Below are 12,617 nucleotides of genomic sequence, written 5' to 3' on the forward strand. Positions count from 1 at the left end.
TTGTCCACCCACAGCCCGAGGTACTTGTAGTTGTTGACTTGTTGGCGCTGTGTAAATAAAAATGAATTGAAATTTAATTGAATATATGGACTGTTGTTTTGACCATTTCTGCACAATGAATAAAAACGAGCAAAAACATATCAAACACATAAAGCTCAGACTTCTAAAAGATCTCGTCCAACTCCAAGTAGTTTGGATAACTCACCTACATTCCCTGCTGATCCAAGTCCTTGAGAGGTGAGTGACATTTTATTGTCCATTGAACAAAAACTGAATTCAACAATAGACTTTCATTGATCGAGCTATTATACAAAGAACTTCAAGCTCTGCGGGAAAGCTTCGAATTGTATCGACTGACAAATGTGCAGCATGAGGGACAATCTGATTTTCTCCAGCATCAAAGAACAAATAAACAAAGATCCTGAACAGCTGATCAAGGACTTATAACAGTGAAACGTAACATTTCCAGAGAAATATTCAGCAATATGTACAAAGACTCAGTCAGAAGAAATCATCAAACAATGGCCCTCTACCCATAATCACAAAATTTGAAAGATTTAAGCATAAACAAATGGTACAGCAACAAGGGAAAGAACTGAGAGGAACAAATTACTGACTAAATGAACATTTTCCACAGGAAATATATGAAAGGAGCAAGAAACTTATCCCAGTCAGAAAGATGAAGATGACAGAAGGAAAGAAAGCCGTGATAATAGCAGACAAACTGTACATAGACAGTAGATTGTACTGGGACAAAGATGTCACACCCTGGCTGTCTTTACCAAAGAACTGTCACTGTTATTTTTGCCTTTATTTGTTTGTTTCCTCACTTGTCATTGTCACCTGTCACATGCTTTTCTTTCATTTTCTTTGACATTGTTTACTTTACTATGTAAATGTCACAATCTGTGGAAGCAGACTGTGTGGAGTGAGGAGGTGGACCCAAGTCCAGACACGCAAAACTAAACTTGATTTTAACAAAGGGTGAGCCGTTTATTGGAGGCTGATAAAACAGTACAAAAACAAAGGCGACACGAAACAATACTGGAAGAAGTCTAAACATGAAAAACCCTGAAACATGAAGACTTCATAAACCTGGAAACGTGGCGTGACATTGCAGGTAAGCAGGCAAAACAGATGAACGGACAAAGAATGACAGGAGCTCAGAGATTAAATACCCACAGGAGGTGATCATGGGAAGTGGAAACACGTGGGGAATCAGCTGATTCAAATAAACATGATGGGAAGTGAAACTAAACACACTGAACATGGAACAAATGACCTCTTCAAAATTAAAATAGGAAACATTACAGGACGCAGACATGACCACACAAACCTGATGACATAGAACATGCAGACATGAAACACATGACAGACTAAGACACGCAGACTTAATATGACAAACTGAGGAGGAACACACACACTGTAAATACACACACAGGAAAAAGGGGATTGGAGATGAGACAGACGAGGTAACCTAGGGAAAATAGAAGGAGCTGAACTTAAACATGAATGATAAAAATATAACACTCAAAACGCTGGGTCACATGACCCAGGATCATGACAGTAGAACAATACAATCACTAAATGTCATTAGCTGGAATATTAAGGGTTTTGGCTCTCATAAAAAAGAATGAAAACATTTAAACATCTATCTGACCTGCATGCTGATACATATCTCCTTCAGCAAACACATCTCTCTGAGCGATCATATTGATCTTAAAACAACCAAATATAATCAAGTATTTTATTCAAATTATAATTCAAGACAAAGAATTTTGATCAATGCATTTTGATCAATAAAAATATACAAGCAATATAAAACCACTGTAGATCCTGAAGGTTTTGCACATACACACCTACACTCTGCCGATAGATAGATACCCTACTGGGATAATAAGCTGCCCAAAGGAAGTGATAGAAACAGCTGATATCAAGACAACAAAGCTCCTGACCATGTATGGAGGGTTTCACCCCAAATCCAGCACCCTGAGATTGTATGTCAAGCAGAAGAAAGGAGGACTACTGTGTCCCCTGTCCAGGATGAAACAACATGAATGTCCATGAATGCATCAGGAACACTAAGCACCAGTGCTTAGTGAATACCTCAGGCAGAAGAAACCAAAGAAAGAAGACGAGCAAGTGGAAAAACCACCCTGGAAGAACAGGCGCCCGCAGGATTTGTACTGAAGGCAGAAAAAGTGACTGACATCCAGAAATCCTACCAGTGGCTGGTGAAAGACAGCACAGAAGCACTACTCATGGCAGCACAAGAACAAGCCCTTAAGCACACGATCAATAGAGGCTGGGGTCTATCACACTGGACAAGACCCCAGACACAGGCTGTGCAAAGATGCCCCTGAGACAACCAACACCTAAGAGCAAGGTGCTAGCAGGCAGGCCATACATGGAATGCCATTACCAAGTTGCTGTCATAGTATGCAGGAATATCTGTGTCGAGATGACCTAGAGACTCCGAGGTGACTGACCGAATTAAAATCCTGTGGAACTTCCAAATACAGACAGACAAGCTGGTGATGGCTAACCAAAAGGATATAGTTGTGGTGGACAAGCAGAGGAAGACAGCTGCAGTGATAGACGTAGCTATACCGAATGATAGCAACAACAGGAAAAGGAACACAGGAAGATGTAGAGGGTGAAGGCAACAGTAGTCCCTGTAGTAATGGGAGCACTCGGGGCAATGACCCTCCAACCTGGGCGAGTGGCTCCAGAAGATTCCAGCAGCAGATTCCAGAAGATTCAGAAGACTCCAGCGCCCTGATGCACTGGTGCTGAGACAGCCATCTCACCCTCAATGTCACAAAGACAAAGAAGTTGATAGTGGACTTCCGGAGGTGCAGCACACATGCCCATCACCATCAATGGAGATGCTGTGGAGAGAGTGAGCAGCTTTCATTTCCTCGGAGTACATCTGGCTGAGGATCTTACGTGGTCAGTACACACAAACAAAACAGTGAAGAAGGCGCAGCAGCGCCTCTTCTTTCTCAGGAGACTGAAAAGATTCGGCATGAGCCCCCGCATCCTCAGGACCTTCTACTGCTGTGCCATTGAGAGCATCCTCACTGGATGCATCACCACCTGGTATGGCAACAGCACCGCCTACGACCGCAAAGCTCTCCAGAGAGTAGTGCGGTGGGACGAAAGGATAATTGGGGGTGAGCTTCCCTCCCTCCAGTTGTGCTGTCCTCGCCCTTTGTTTTCACCGGCTGGACAGTAAGATAATGCTCCAGTAAGCAGACTTATTTTCCTTTTTTGTGCTGATTTATTGAAGAATGGCCTCTGATCATCGCCTTCTCTTTGACTATTGTAAAACTGAAAACATACAAAATATTGCATTAGCAAACTACTATCGCAAACCAGCTTGTTACACGCTTACTGCGAGCTGACAAGAAAAAACTTTCATAACTCACACGTACAAATTATTATACAATTTGTAAATAAGACAAAGAGACAATTATTATTTTATCATCACTCATACTTTTGGACAAATCTCGTCCAAAGCAACATTTTAAGGTCCATGTCAGCTTAAAACAGTAATACTTTGGCATTACGTTCAGCCATCTTGGATTTTCCGCTTTCTCTATTTTTCTTTTCCCAAAGTAATCAAAAGAATATTACAAAGCAGCCACCAGAGGGAGCTCTAGGGCAGTTTATAAAACTGTATAAGCCAGTGTAAATTATAAAGTCAGAACAAGCGTAGTCCTTGGAGAACCAAAGATACCTTGAAGGACCCCCAAAACCCCAGGCCTCTGGTAGAGGACCCAGTGGGTGTTCATGTGAGAATGGGCTAATGATAGATGTAACTGAAGTAAAACTGCATAAACTGAATTAAACATGAAGAGAATTGTATTCATATGTGACTGAATGTTCATAATTATTGGAACTTCCTAACATAGAAAAGAAAAATAAAAGCCTTATCTCTGCATCCAGGAGGGCAGCGAGTCTCAGACGGCCTTTAATACTCCGTTTAGACACTTTGTCACTTGGATTAACAAATGTGTCTGCTGTGTTTCAGGCTCTGGAAAAGAAGGTCTTAAGACCAATTTTTGCTGTAATTTTCACCTTTATTGTTGAATGCACCAGTTTTCAGTTGGGTGTTTCTAAGATAAGATCACCTTTATTAGTCCCACATGTGGGAAATTGGTTTTGTCACAGCAGGAAGTGGACAGTGCAAAAGTTACATAGCAAAAATTAGAATACAATACGAATAATATACTGTGCTTCAGACTGTATTCTATTTTCTTCAGTGCACTCAGTTCTTTCTGGCTTTGCTCAGTGATGTAGTTTTGTACCCACTGTTTTTCCACACATAATTTGCGTGCAGGCAATGTCAGTAACTGCATCCCAAAGCACTCTGTCACAAGGATTCCTGCCTCACTCTTTGGTTACAGATGGTGGGATTACACTCTTCACCTTTATCTGTGTCAGTTATCTTGACTTGCTCACCTTTGTGGACAGTCTTTAACCCAGTGAAAAACAGACGGATAAACTGCACATTTAGTACTGCAGCCAAACAGTGAGTTTCTTCCTGATCCCTTTGTGCCAGTGGCTAGCCTTTCTGTCACTTTTGCTATGGGATATTTACCATTTCTTGGTTAATTCCCCTACTTGAGACAGCCTCTGATTTTCTTCCAAATATCCTTTTTAGAGTCGACTTCATAAATGTAAAAGTCAGATCTGAACATGCTGCAAAGACTTTAGCATCCAAACATGCAGCATCTAATGATTTAAAAGCCAAGACTGCATTGGGAAGCTCCATCGTGTACGTCCACGTATGACTGTATCATTGTTCAAAGTCCATGGTAGAGCTTGTCACAGTTACACTGGGGTCTGTCGTTATTTTCTCAAGGCAAGAAACATCATAGGTCTGGTCTTTTTCTTCAAGAAACAAACTGTCAAGATTCGTGAGTAATGTGTTCGTACCAGGGTCCTTGTTCCAAGTCATCAACCGGTGTTTCCCCCACTGTTTATCTCATCCAATTGGAAACCATGAAAACACCAGTTGCTTGCTTATCTTTGTTGAGCTGTGACGTGTATCCAGAAAGCACCTTCATTCTTTCAGCTTTCATTCGTCAAAGTCTGGAGGAAGTCTGTCATTGCGAGCCATCCTCTCCTACCAATATTGATCTATAATGAAGTCAGACTTTAAGGTGGTTTAATATTTACTTTATTAGTGTACATCACCATCCTGTTGACTTCCCAAAACAACTGGGATGTCCCCACTTAGAAAGTCCAACTGGAATAAGCTTGCAAGTCAATAATGTCATCCATAAATGCAGGTTAAAATTATGTCATGCAAAGAAAAAGCCAAACGATTAAAGCAACTGTTTTTGGGAAACATGGATGGCACATGGACATCCAGGTTGTTGTCAGCACTCAGTTCAAAAGAAGAGTTCTTTGAATTCTCTATCACACAACAATGGGACGACATTCCTCTGCTACAAACGCAGCATTCCTCACTTCCCAGATATTTATGAAGGTTGTTGTTTTATTGTGAATAAACTGAGGCTACGTCCACACGTACCCGGGTATTTTTGAAAACGCAGATTTTTCTATGCGTTTGCACCTTTCGTCCACACGTAAACGGCGTTTTCGGTCACTGAAAACGGAGATTTTTAAAAACTCCGGCCAGGGTGGATATTTTTGAAAACTCCGTTTTTGCATTTACGTGTGGACGAGAAAAACGGAGAAAACGCAGCGTCAAAGGTGTGCGCATTTTTTGACGTCACACTGTGCGCCACGTTATTGTTTCGGTGAAATGAATTTCTACAATACTGTTACTGTTAATTCTACTCTCTGCAGTGTTTAAATGCTTACATATACACACAGTTACTGTCCCTCCACACATACGACTCGGTTCTGCTTCTATGCCCCAGCTTTGTTTACTTTTTCCCACCGAGGCTTCTAGACTTCTGATTGGCCAACATTTCTGCACGGTTAGGAATCTAGCGCCACCTGCTGCTTTGGCATGTTCATAGCAGCGTTTTCCTTCATTTCTGCCTTTATGTGTGGACGGGATTATTTTTTAAAACGAAAATGGAAAATCTCCGTTTTCAAAAATACCCGTGTACGTGTGGACGTAGCCTATAAATATATGTGACTTTCAAATCACTGCATTTTATTTACATTCCACACAGCATCCCAAATGTTTTTTGAAACAGGGGTATAAATGTAACTATCATCCAATGAGATCAAGGAGTTTCCCTTTAACCTTGGCAAAGCTCTTGTATTTTGCCTGCCAGTTCCAGGCAGTGTAGGACCCTGACTCTCTCTCTCTGGAGCTCTTCAGGACTCACTTGGCCTGCCAGCTTAGCAGAGAAATGGATCAGGTCTTGCATAAAAAGGCCCACGGTCCCTCTTGGTGCCGGAGGAATCTGAGTCAGAGGCCCTGAATCAAACTGAAAGTTGATGTTCTTTGCTCGGGGGAGGCCTGGTTGCCGTTCCTCAATCCATGTCAGAGATCTGGATGGACATAAGATGAAATGATTACACGTCATTTACGCCTCTCATCTGTCCTTTCGTCATGACAACCAAACGACTGGGACATATTCTCACTCAGTGGCTACTCCAATGGCTTTCTGACTTTAAAAATACTTTTATTTATTCCAGTTAGGTGAAATGAAGTTATGACGCATGTACTGCACAACTGACAACAGAAAAGAGTGATGTTTCAAACAGACTTTTGGCTATGATTTTTGAAATATTATCCACATGTACATTCCTGTTGTTTGGGGTTTAGTTAGTCTGTTTGGTCCAACCCTGCTCTGATGTTGGCCCTAGCCCCCAGTCTTGTGTGCTGACATGTGGATAAGGTGTCCTAGTTTCACTTAGGGTATAGTCCTCCTCTTGTTCTTCATTCGGATGGATCTATCCTCCGTACCTGTTGTCAGATGTTAGCAGCTTTGCAGTCATCTTGCTGTAGCTGTTAGCAGGGTCCTCCTCCAGTGTTGCTGCAGATACTGAGAGCTCACCAAACAACTCAACCAACCAAGTAAGGCGGGCGATGCCGCTGAATGATGGGAAACCAAATCCAGGCTTTAAAGCTCCACCTTGAAGAAATTACAGCACGTACATTACTAAGAGTTTCCTGAAGTTTGAATTAGAGTTGATGAGAACTGTTGTGTGTTTAAAGCATCGTAGAGATGACTGAATTATTAGACCTCACATCAAATTTTTGTCAAAAATTCCCCTAATACTGTTTCTAAGATTGCAAAGGATAGCATTTCTAAAGATACGAGTTTTCTTTAGAAAGCATAAGTTTCTATATTTCTGTTTGTATGGAATAACAATTGTTTCTGAAAAATACCAAGCTCAACGTTACTACCTCTGAACTTAGTCTTACTGAGTAACAGCACACACCACTCCTATGCTTTAACTCTGTAATGCTCAAAGTTTGTAAAATGTAGTTGTGGTTATCTTCCAGTTTACACATGAAAACGTCAGCAAGGGTTTGAGCTGTCACTTAACAAATCGTCATAATAAAACAAAAGAACTGAGTTTAACCTGGAGAAAAATATCCTACAAAGCAGGATATGAATATACAAAGTTATTCTAGTGTTTCCAAATGTCAAGAACTGCAGTAAGAAGTAAATGGACTGGTTCTTATATAGCACCACAAGTCTGACACAGACAGGAACTGACAGAGTTCAAACAACACTGCACAGGACTCGCCAAAGAAGAATGTGCTGGGATTGCTCAGGAGACGTGTGCTGTCGCAAACAAACATATGCAGGCTGCTATACACAAACAGGATACACAATTCACTATTTAAATCACACGCGGTAACTACACCAACAATTTTCTTTAAACACTACAGGTGCTGCACAGAATATTATACAGATACACATACAAGCATATTTAGAGTTTTCATATTCATCTGGTTTTCACTGGTCATTGTGCTTCTGCCTCGCGTGCAGGGACTGTAAACGAGGGCCTAGTTCATCCTTTGCAGATCCTCAGAATATTCCCTTCCCTGGGTAACGTTCTGCTGGTGGAAACGTGATCTGATTTTAAACCCAAGGGTTATTTAAAAAGACACTCTTTAGCTTCTGTCTCTTACCAGTAAAATGAAGAGTACCTTCTTGCAAGGTTTTCCCCTCTACCTCTCTCTTCAGCTGTTTGTATTCCTCTGTCAGCAGCTCAATGTGTTCTTCATGCAGAATCACTCCTGACAAACAGACACAGTTGCTGAGAATCAGATTCAAACTTTTAAAAACAAAAAAAGAAGGCATGCTACACAAAATGCAAACAGGCGATGCAATCATGTGTGCCCATATTTTATTCTCAGCAGAATATAGAAAACATCAAATGTTTAAACAGAGGAAATTTACCTCTGAAAAATGTTGTGAAAATATTAGCTCAACTTGGATTTGAAGACAACGTGTCTCGAAAAGATGCCAGCCACTGCGTAGAATCTCATTTCCTCGTGTGCCAAATGTTGTTGTCTTACTCAGGTATGCAAAGACCCTCCCTGAGTACAACCTGGAAGAAACATGCTGCCCTAAAGCCTCTGAAGCCTGTTCCTGTCTGATGCACCTCCATGATGATCCCTCTCGTCTTTATATTTTGGTGAAGGAATTTCAAATTTTGATTCAGCTTCAGAGGTTTGGCCCACAGCAGAAATCTGATGGCTTCTTCTTTGCAGCTTTAACCTGCTAACTGTGTTAAAAGACAATTATTTCTGGATGCGTTCCTAAATCCATGCTGTCTTTTCAGAATCATGTCTGTTTTTAATGCAGCTCCCCCTGAGGGGCATTCAGCCTTTCTGTGCCCATGCACACACACATTCCTCCAGATTCTTGGAATCTAATATATCATTAATATCATTTGCTGTAGTTGGAGACATCTAGTCTGTGTGGTCCATAACAGAAGAACATTATTCTAACATTGTTCCACAACTTTTGTAGACTCAGTTTTTTGCAGATTAGTGACTCTCTGCCCATAATATTACCCTGGCTCTCTAACATGCTCTTTCTACAGCCAATCATATTACTGACCTGTTGCCAATGAACCTAATTTGTCGCAAAATGTTCCTTCAGCTGTTTCTTTTAGTATAACAAATATTTTTTAGCCTTTGTTTCCCCATCTTGACACAAGTGAAGTGTCAAGATTTTTCTTAAATAAAACAAAAAGTCATTTCCCACAGTATCATCAAACTGTGTTTCTGCAAAACAACCGATCCAAATGCTATTATGAATTACTGATCACTTGCAGAACCATCAGGGGTAAATGCTCATGCTGTTCTTACATCAGTAGTGATGACAACACTGTACTTAATAAAAGGAACTTCCATTACTCTGAGATGTTACAGCTGAATTGCTTCACTTTTTAATTATCTGTTTGACAGCATTTCTCCGAACTCAGCGTTTGACGTGCAAAGGGAACGTGCATGGTAGCACACAATCATAAATGATCACCTTTTTCTTCAGCTAAGTCCCAAAGCTCCACCGCAGCCTTGTAGCTCATGGTCATAGGATACTCAACACAGACATGCTTCTGTGCCTGCAGAAACATCCTAATGAGACACGAGTTCTTGGTCAAAATGAAGGCAACAAGAATAAGTAGGTCACGTAAACATTCAGAATTTTGTTACAAATGTTTTCTACGATGGGAGAAAAAGACTCCTGTCAGATAATAGAGCACTATTGGGGACAAAATTAGATATGTAATTACATTTTTACTTGAGCGCTTAGGCATATTTGAACGTTTGTTTAGACCCCCCCGCACAAACACATCCTCCAACCGCACACGCCCATATTTTGCTCCACTGCGGTTTATTTCACACCTCAAACATTTAGTAAACAATTAAGCAAATACAAGTAAACAGCAATAAATTAATAAAATAAACTACTAACTCTTTTACACTGGGTTAACACCCACACAGGTTTTTTTAAAAACGCAGCTGTTTCTATGTGTTTGGACCTTTTGTCCACGTAAACGCGTTTCAAATCACAGAAAACTGAGATTTTTTAAAACTCCGTTTTTGCGTTTACGTGTGGACGAGGAATACAGAGTTCGTAACACAACGTCAAAGGTATGCGCCTTTTTCCACGTCACGCTGTGCACCACATTATTGTTTACATGAGAGGAATAGAAGAATGGAGATAGAGACAAAATACTGTTAATCTGACTGTCTGCAGGTTTTACACGCAGTTACTGTCCCTCCATTTACAAAGGCAGAGGCGTCACAGTGTGATTATTTTACTGTAGTTGTTTTTTCCTGTGTAATAATATTCAACATTGCATCAATACATTTTTCAATTCCTCTGCGAAATAGGTTCAAAAACATAAACAGCTGTAGGAGACTGTTAGTCCGTGATTTGAACTGAGGGAACAAATCATGTCAGGATCAGCCTGATGTTATTTGTATCCCGCTGTAACTTTACTGTATAAAGAGCAAACATCTCCAAAATGTCAGGAGTAGTTAGTCATTACAACAAGTGTTTGTGAAATAAAAATCAAGAATGTGGGATCCTGTTTGTCTGTGATTTGGAGAGCCCAGCGCTGCTCCCGATGCAGCGAAAAACAATGTGTTACTAAGTCTAGATGCAGTCTGGCTACTGATTCAGTGAAAAAAAATTGCGGGGTTTCCACTCCAGGAATAATGACTCAGCATATTTCCTTAAATCTGATGTTTAACCTCTTTCACGTTTGTAATCTAAGTATTCCCAACTCCCTGTACCTTTTTTCTACAACATTTTGTAGTTGCACAGACATTTACCTGACATTGTCCTCGTGTGACATGTTCTCAGTACAGATGAACGCCACATGAACGTCGTCTCTACCCAAAGCCTCCTCCAGTGAGATCCGACTCACTCCCTGCTGAGGCTCCAGGCTTCTCCTTTGGTAAATCAAAGCAAAAGAAGAAAAAGGAAGAATACAGTAGTCACAGTTAAGACAACATCCAATGAGACTGAAGATTCACAAACAACAAAAATGAAAATATACACCGATTGTCAATATAACAGCTTTACATTACAACGCTATGAACTTTAATTCACTAACAGTCTTACAAACTGTTCGTAAACACAGTCTGCAACCCTGGGTGCTTGACTTTACACACCTGAATTCATGGAGTTGGACGGGACAGTGAACACTGTAGTGTACTGTGACTTTTTATGGGTACATGGCAAGTCATGGCTTCCAGTTTGGAAGGAGCATGAATTAGTGTGTGAGGTTGAGAGATACCAGCTGGAAACAGCTGACTTCACCTCGTCACAGCTTGGGGGTTCTGAAACCAGACCCTGGAATGGGGCTGGAACCTGTTCCAATCCTGGGAAACAGTTCGGCAACTGAAGAGGTGGAAGAAGTGTTCTACTGTATCTGTGACTGCTCCGATGGAGAATCTCTGGTTTGATGGCCTCAGGGTGGCCTCTGCTTTCTGCAGATGATTTGTTTCTTTTGGCTTGATCAGATGATAACATTCAGCTAGAGTGGTTAACAGCCCAGCTGGAAGCAACTCAAATGAAAACCAGCACCTCCAAGTCTGAGGCGATGGTCCTCTGTAAAAAAAAAAGTGGCAGAGTGCCCGCTGATTGGAGGGGAGTAGCTACTCCAAGGGAAGGAATTTCTCAGGGTCTCACAAGTGAGAAGACTGACATCGATTGGTGCAGAGCTGAGTCTGAAAACAAATCTGCTGGTTAACCAATCGACCTACATTCCTATCCACGTGCTTTGGTTAAGGGCTCACTGTAGTTTTACTATTCCTCTGCATGATGACTAGGATGCCTCCTGTTTTGAAGAGGTCTTCATGGAAGAACCCAGGACAGATTAATTAGAGAGATTAGATATCTCAGCTGCCCTTGGGAACTACTCAGTGCACCCCTGGAAGAGCTGGAGGACCTGGGTAGGAATAAGGACAACTTGTCTCTGCTTACACTGCTGCCCTTGCAATGTTGTGACATCCATCAGTTAGCTTTATTTTCATTGACCTCTGGACTCATCATGAGCTAACGATTTATGACAATAATTTTGCTTGACAAAGACCACATACACTATATCTCATATCATTAATGAGCTGCATCAGCATGTGTGTGTTACCTGGATATAAATCCTTTGACAGCGAGTTTCTCTGCAGGACTGCCACGTAGTGGCACCAGCATGTCTCTGATCCTAACACAACCAGCTGTGCCAATGCCAATCACCACTGCTCCAAGCATGCTGCGTGAGAAAAGGTTAGGTTGTGTGCAGGATGTAACAAATATAATGTAAACAATATATGAACAACTATAATGAACAGTTTCATGTTTCATTCTCATCCAAAACACACAATCTCCAAATCTCCTCCTTTTTAAACAGACTTGCTTTGTATCAGTGCTTGTTTCTTAGCCAGCCCCTAATTTTTAAACCTTGGACTCTGTGGAGGTCTGATGGGATCTTCCAGGAATGGTGATGCCATTTTCTGGAAAACTGATTGGTGAGTGGGTGATGATGTCATACTTCTTGATCTCTAATCTGGAACTTAACCTGTTTGAGAGTAGGTTAGGCTCTAAGCATAAAGACTGCAGTACACCTGTCAGAGCTCTAGACTAACTTGTTGCCACGGTTGCACTGTTGTATGGCGTTATTTTTGTGCCACTATTCTGAGCGCGCGTAAA

General features: G+C 41.2%; 1 protein-coding gene across 1 annotated transcript; it reads right to left on the minus strand.

Annotated features, from left to right (window-relative positions):
• Nucleotides 1-6,176: 6,176 nt before the first annotated feature.
• On the minus strand, nucleotides 6,177-12,180 carry blvra (biliverdin reductase A; the record flags this gene model as incomplete). The annotated part of the gene is given in 6 exon segments (XM_005949245.3): nucleotides 6,177-6,483; nucleotides 6,902-7,070; nucleotides 8,081-8,188; nucleotides 9,438-9,535; nucleotides 10,742-10,861; nucleotides 12,061-12,180. Coding segments are annotated over 6 exon segments (870 nt in total). The 3' UTR covers nucleotides 6,177-6,227.
• Between the last annotated feature and the right edge of the window lie 437 nt (nucleotides 12,181-12,617).

Source organism: Haplochromis burtoni, unplaced genomic scaffold (assembly GCF_018398535.1).
Source record: "Haplochromis burtoni strain Fernald_Lab_line unplaced genomic scaffold, NCSU_Asbu1 Contig_622, whole genome shotgun sequence".
Taxonomy (NCBI): domain Eukaryota; kingdom Metazoa; phylum Chordata; class Actinopteri; order Cichliformes; family Cichlidae; genus Haplochromis; species Haplochromis burtoni.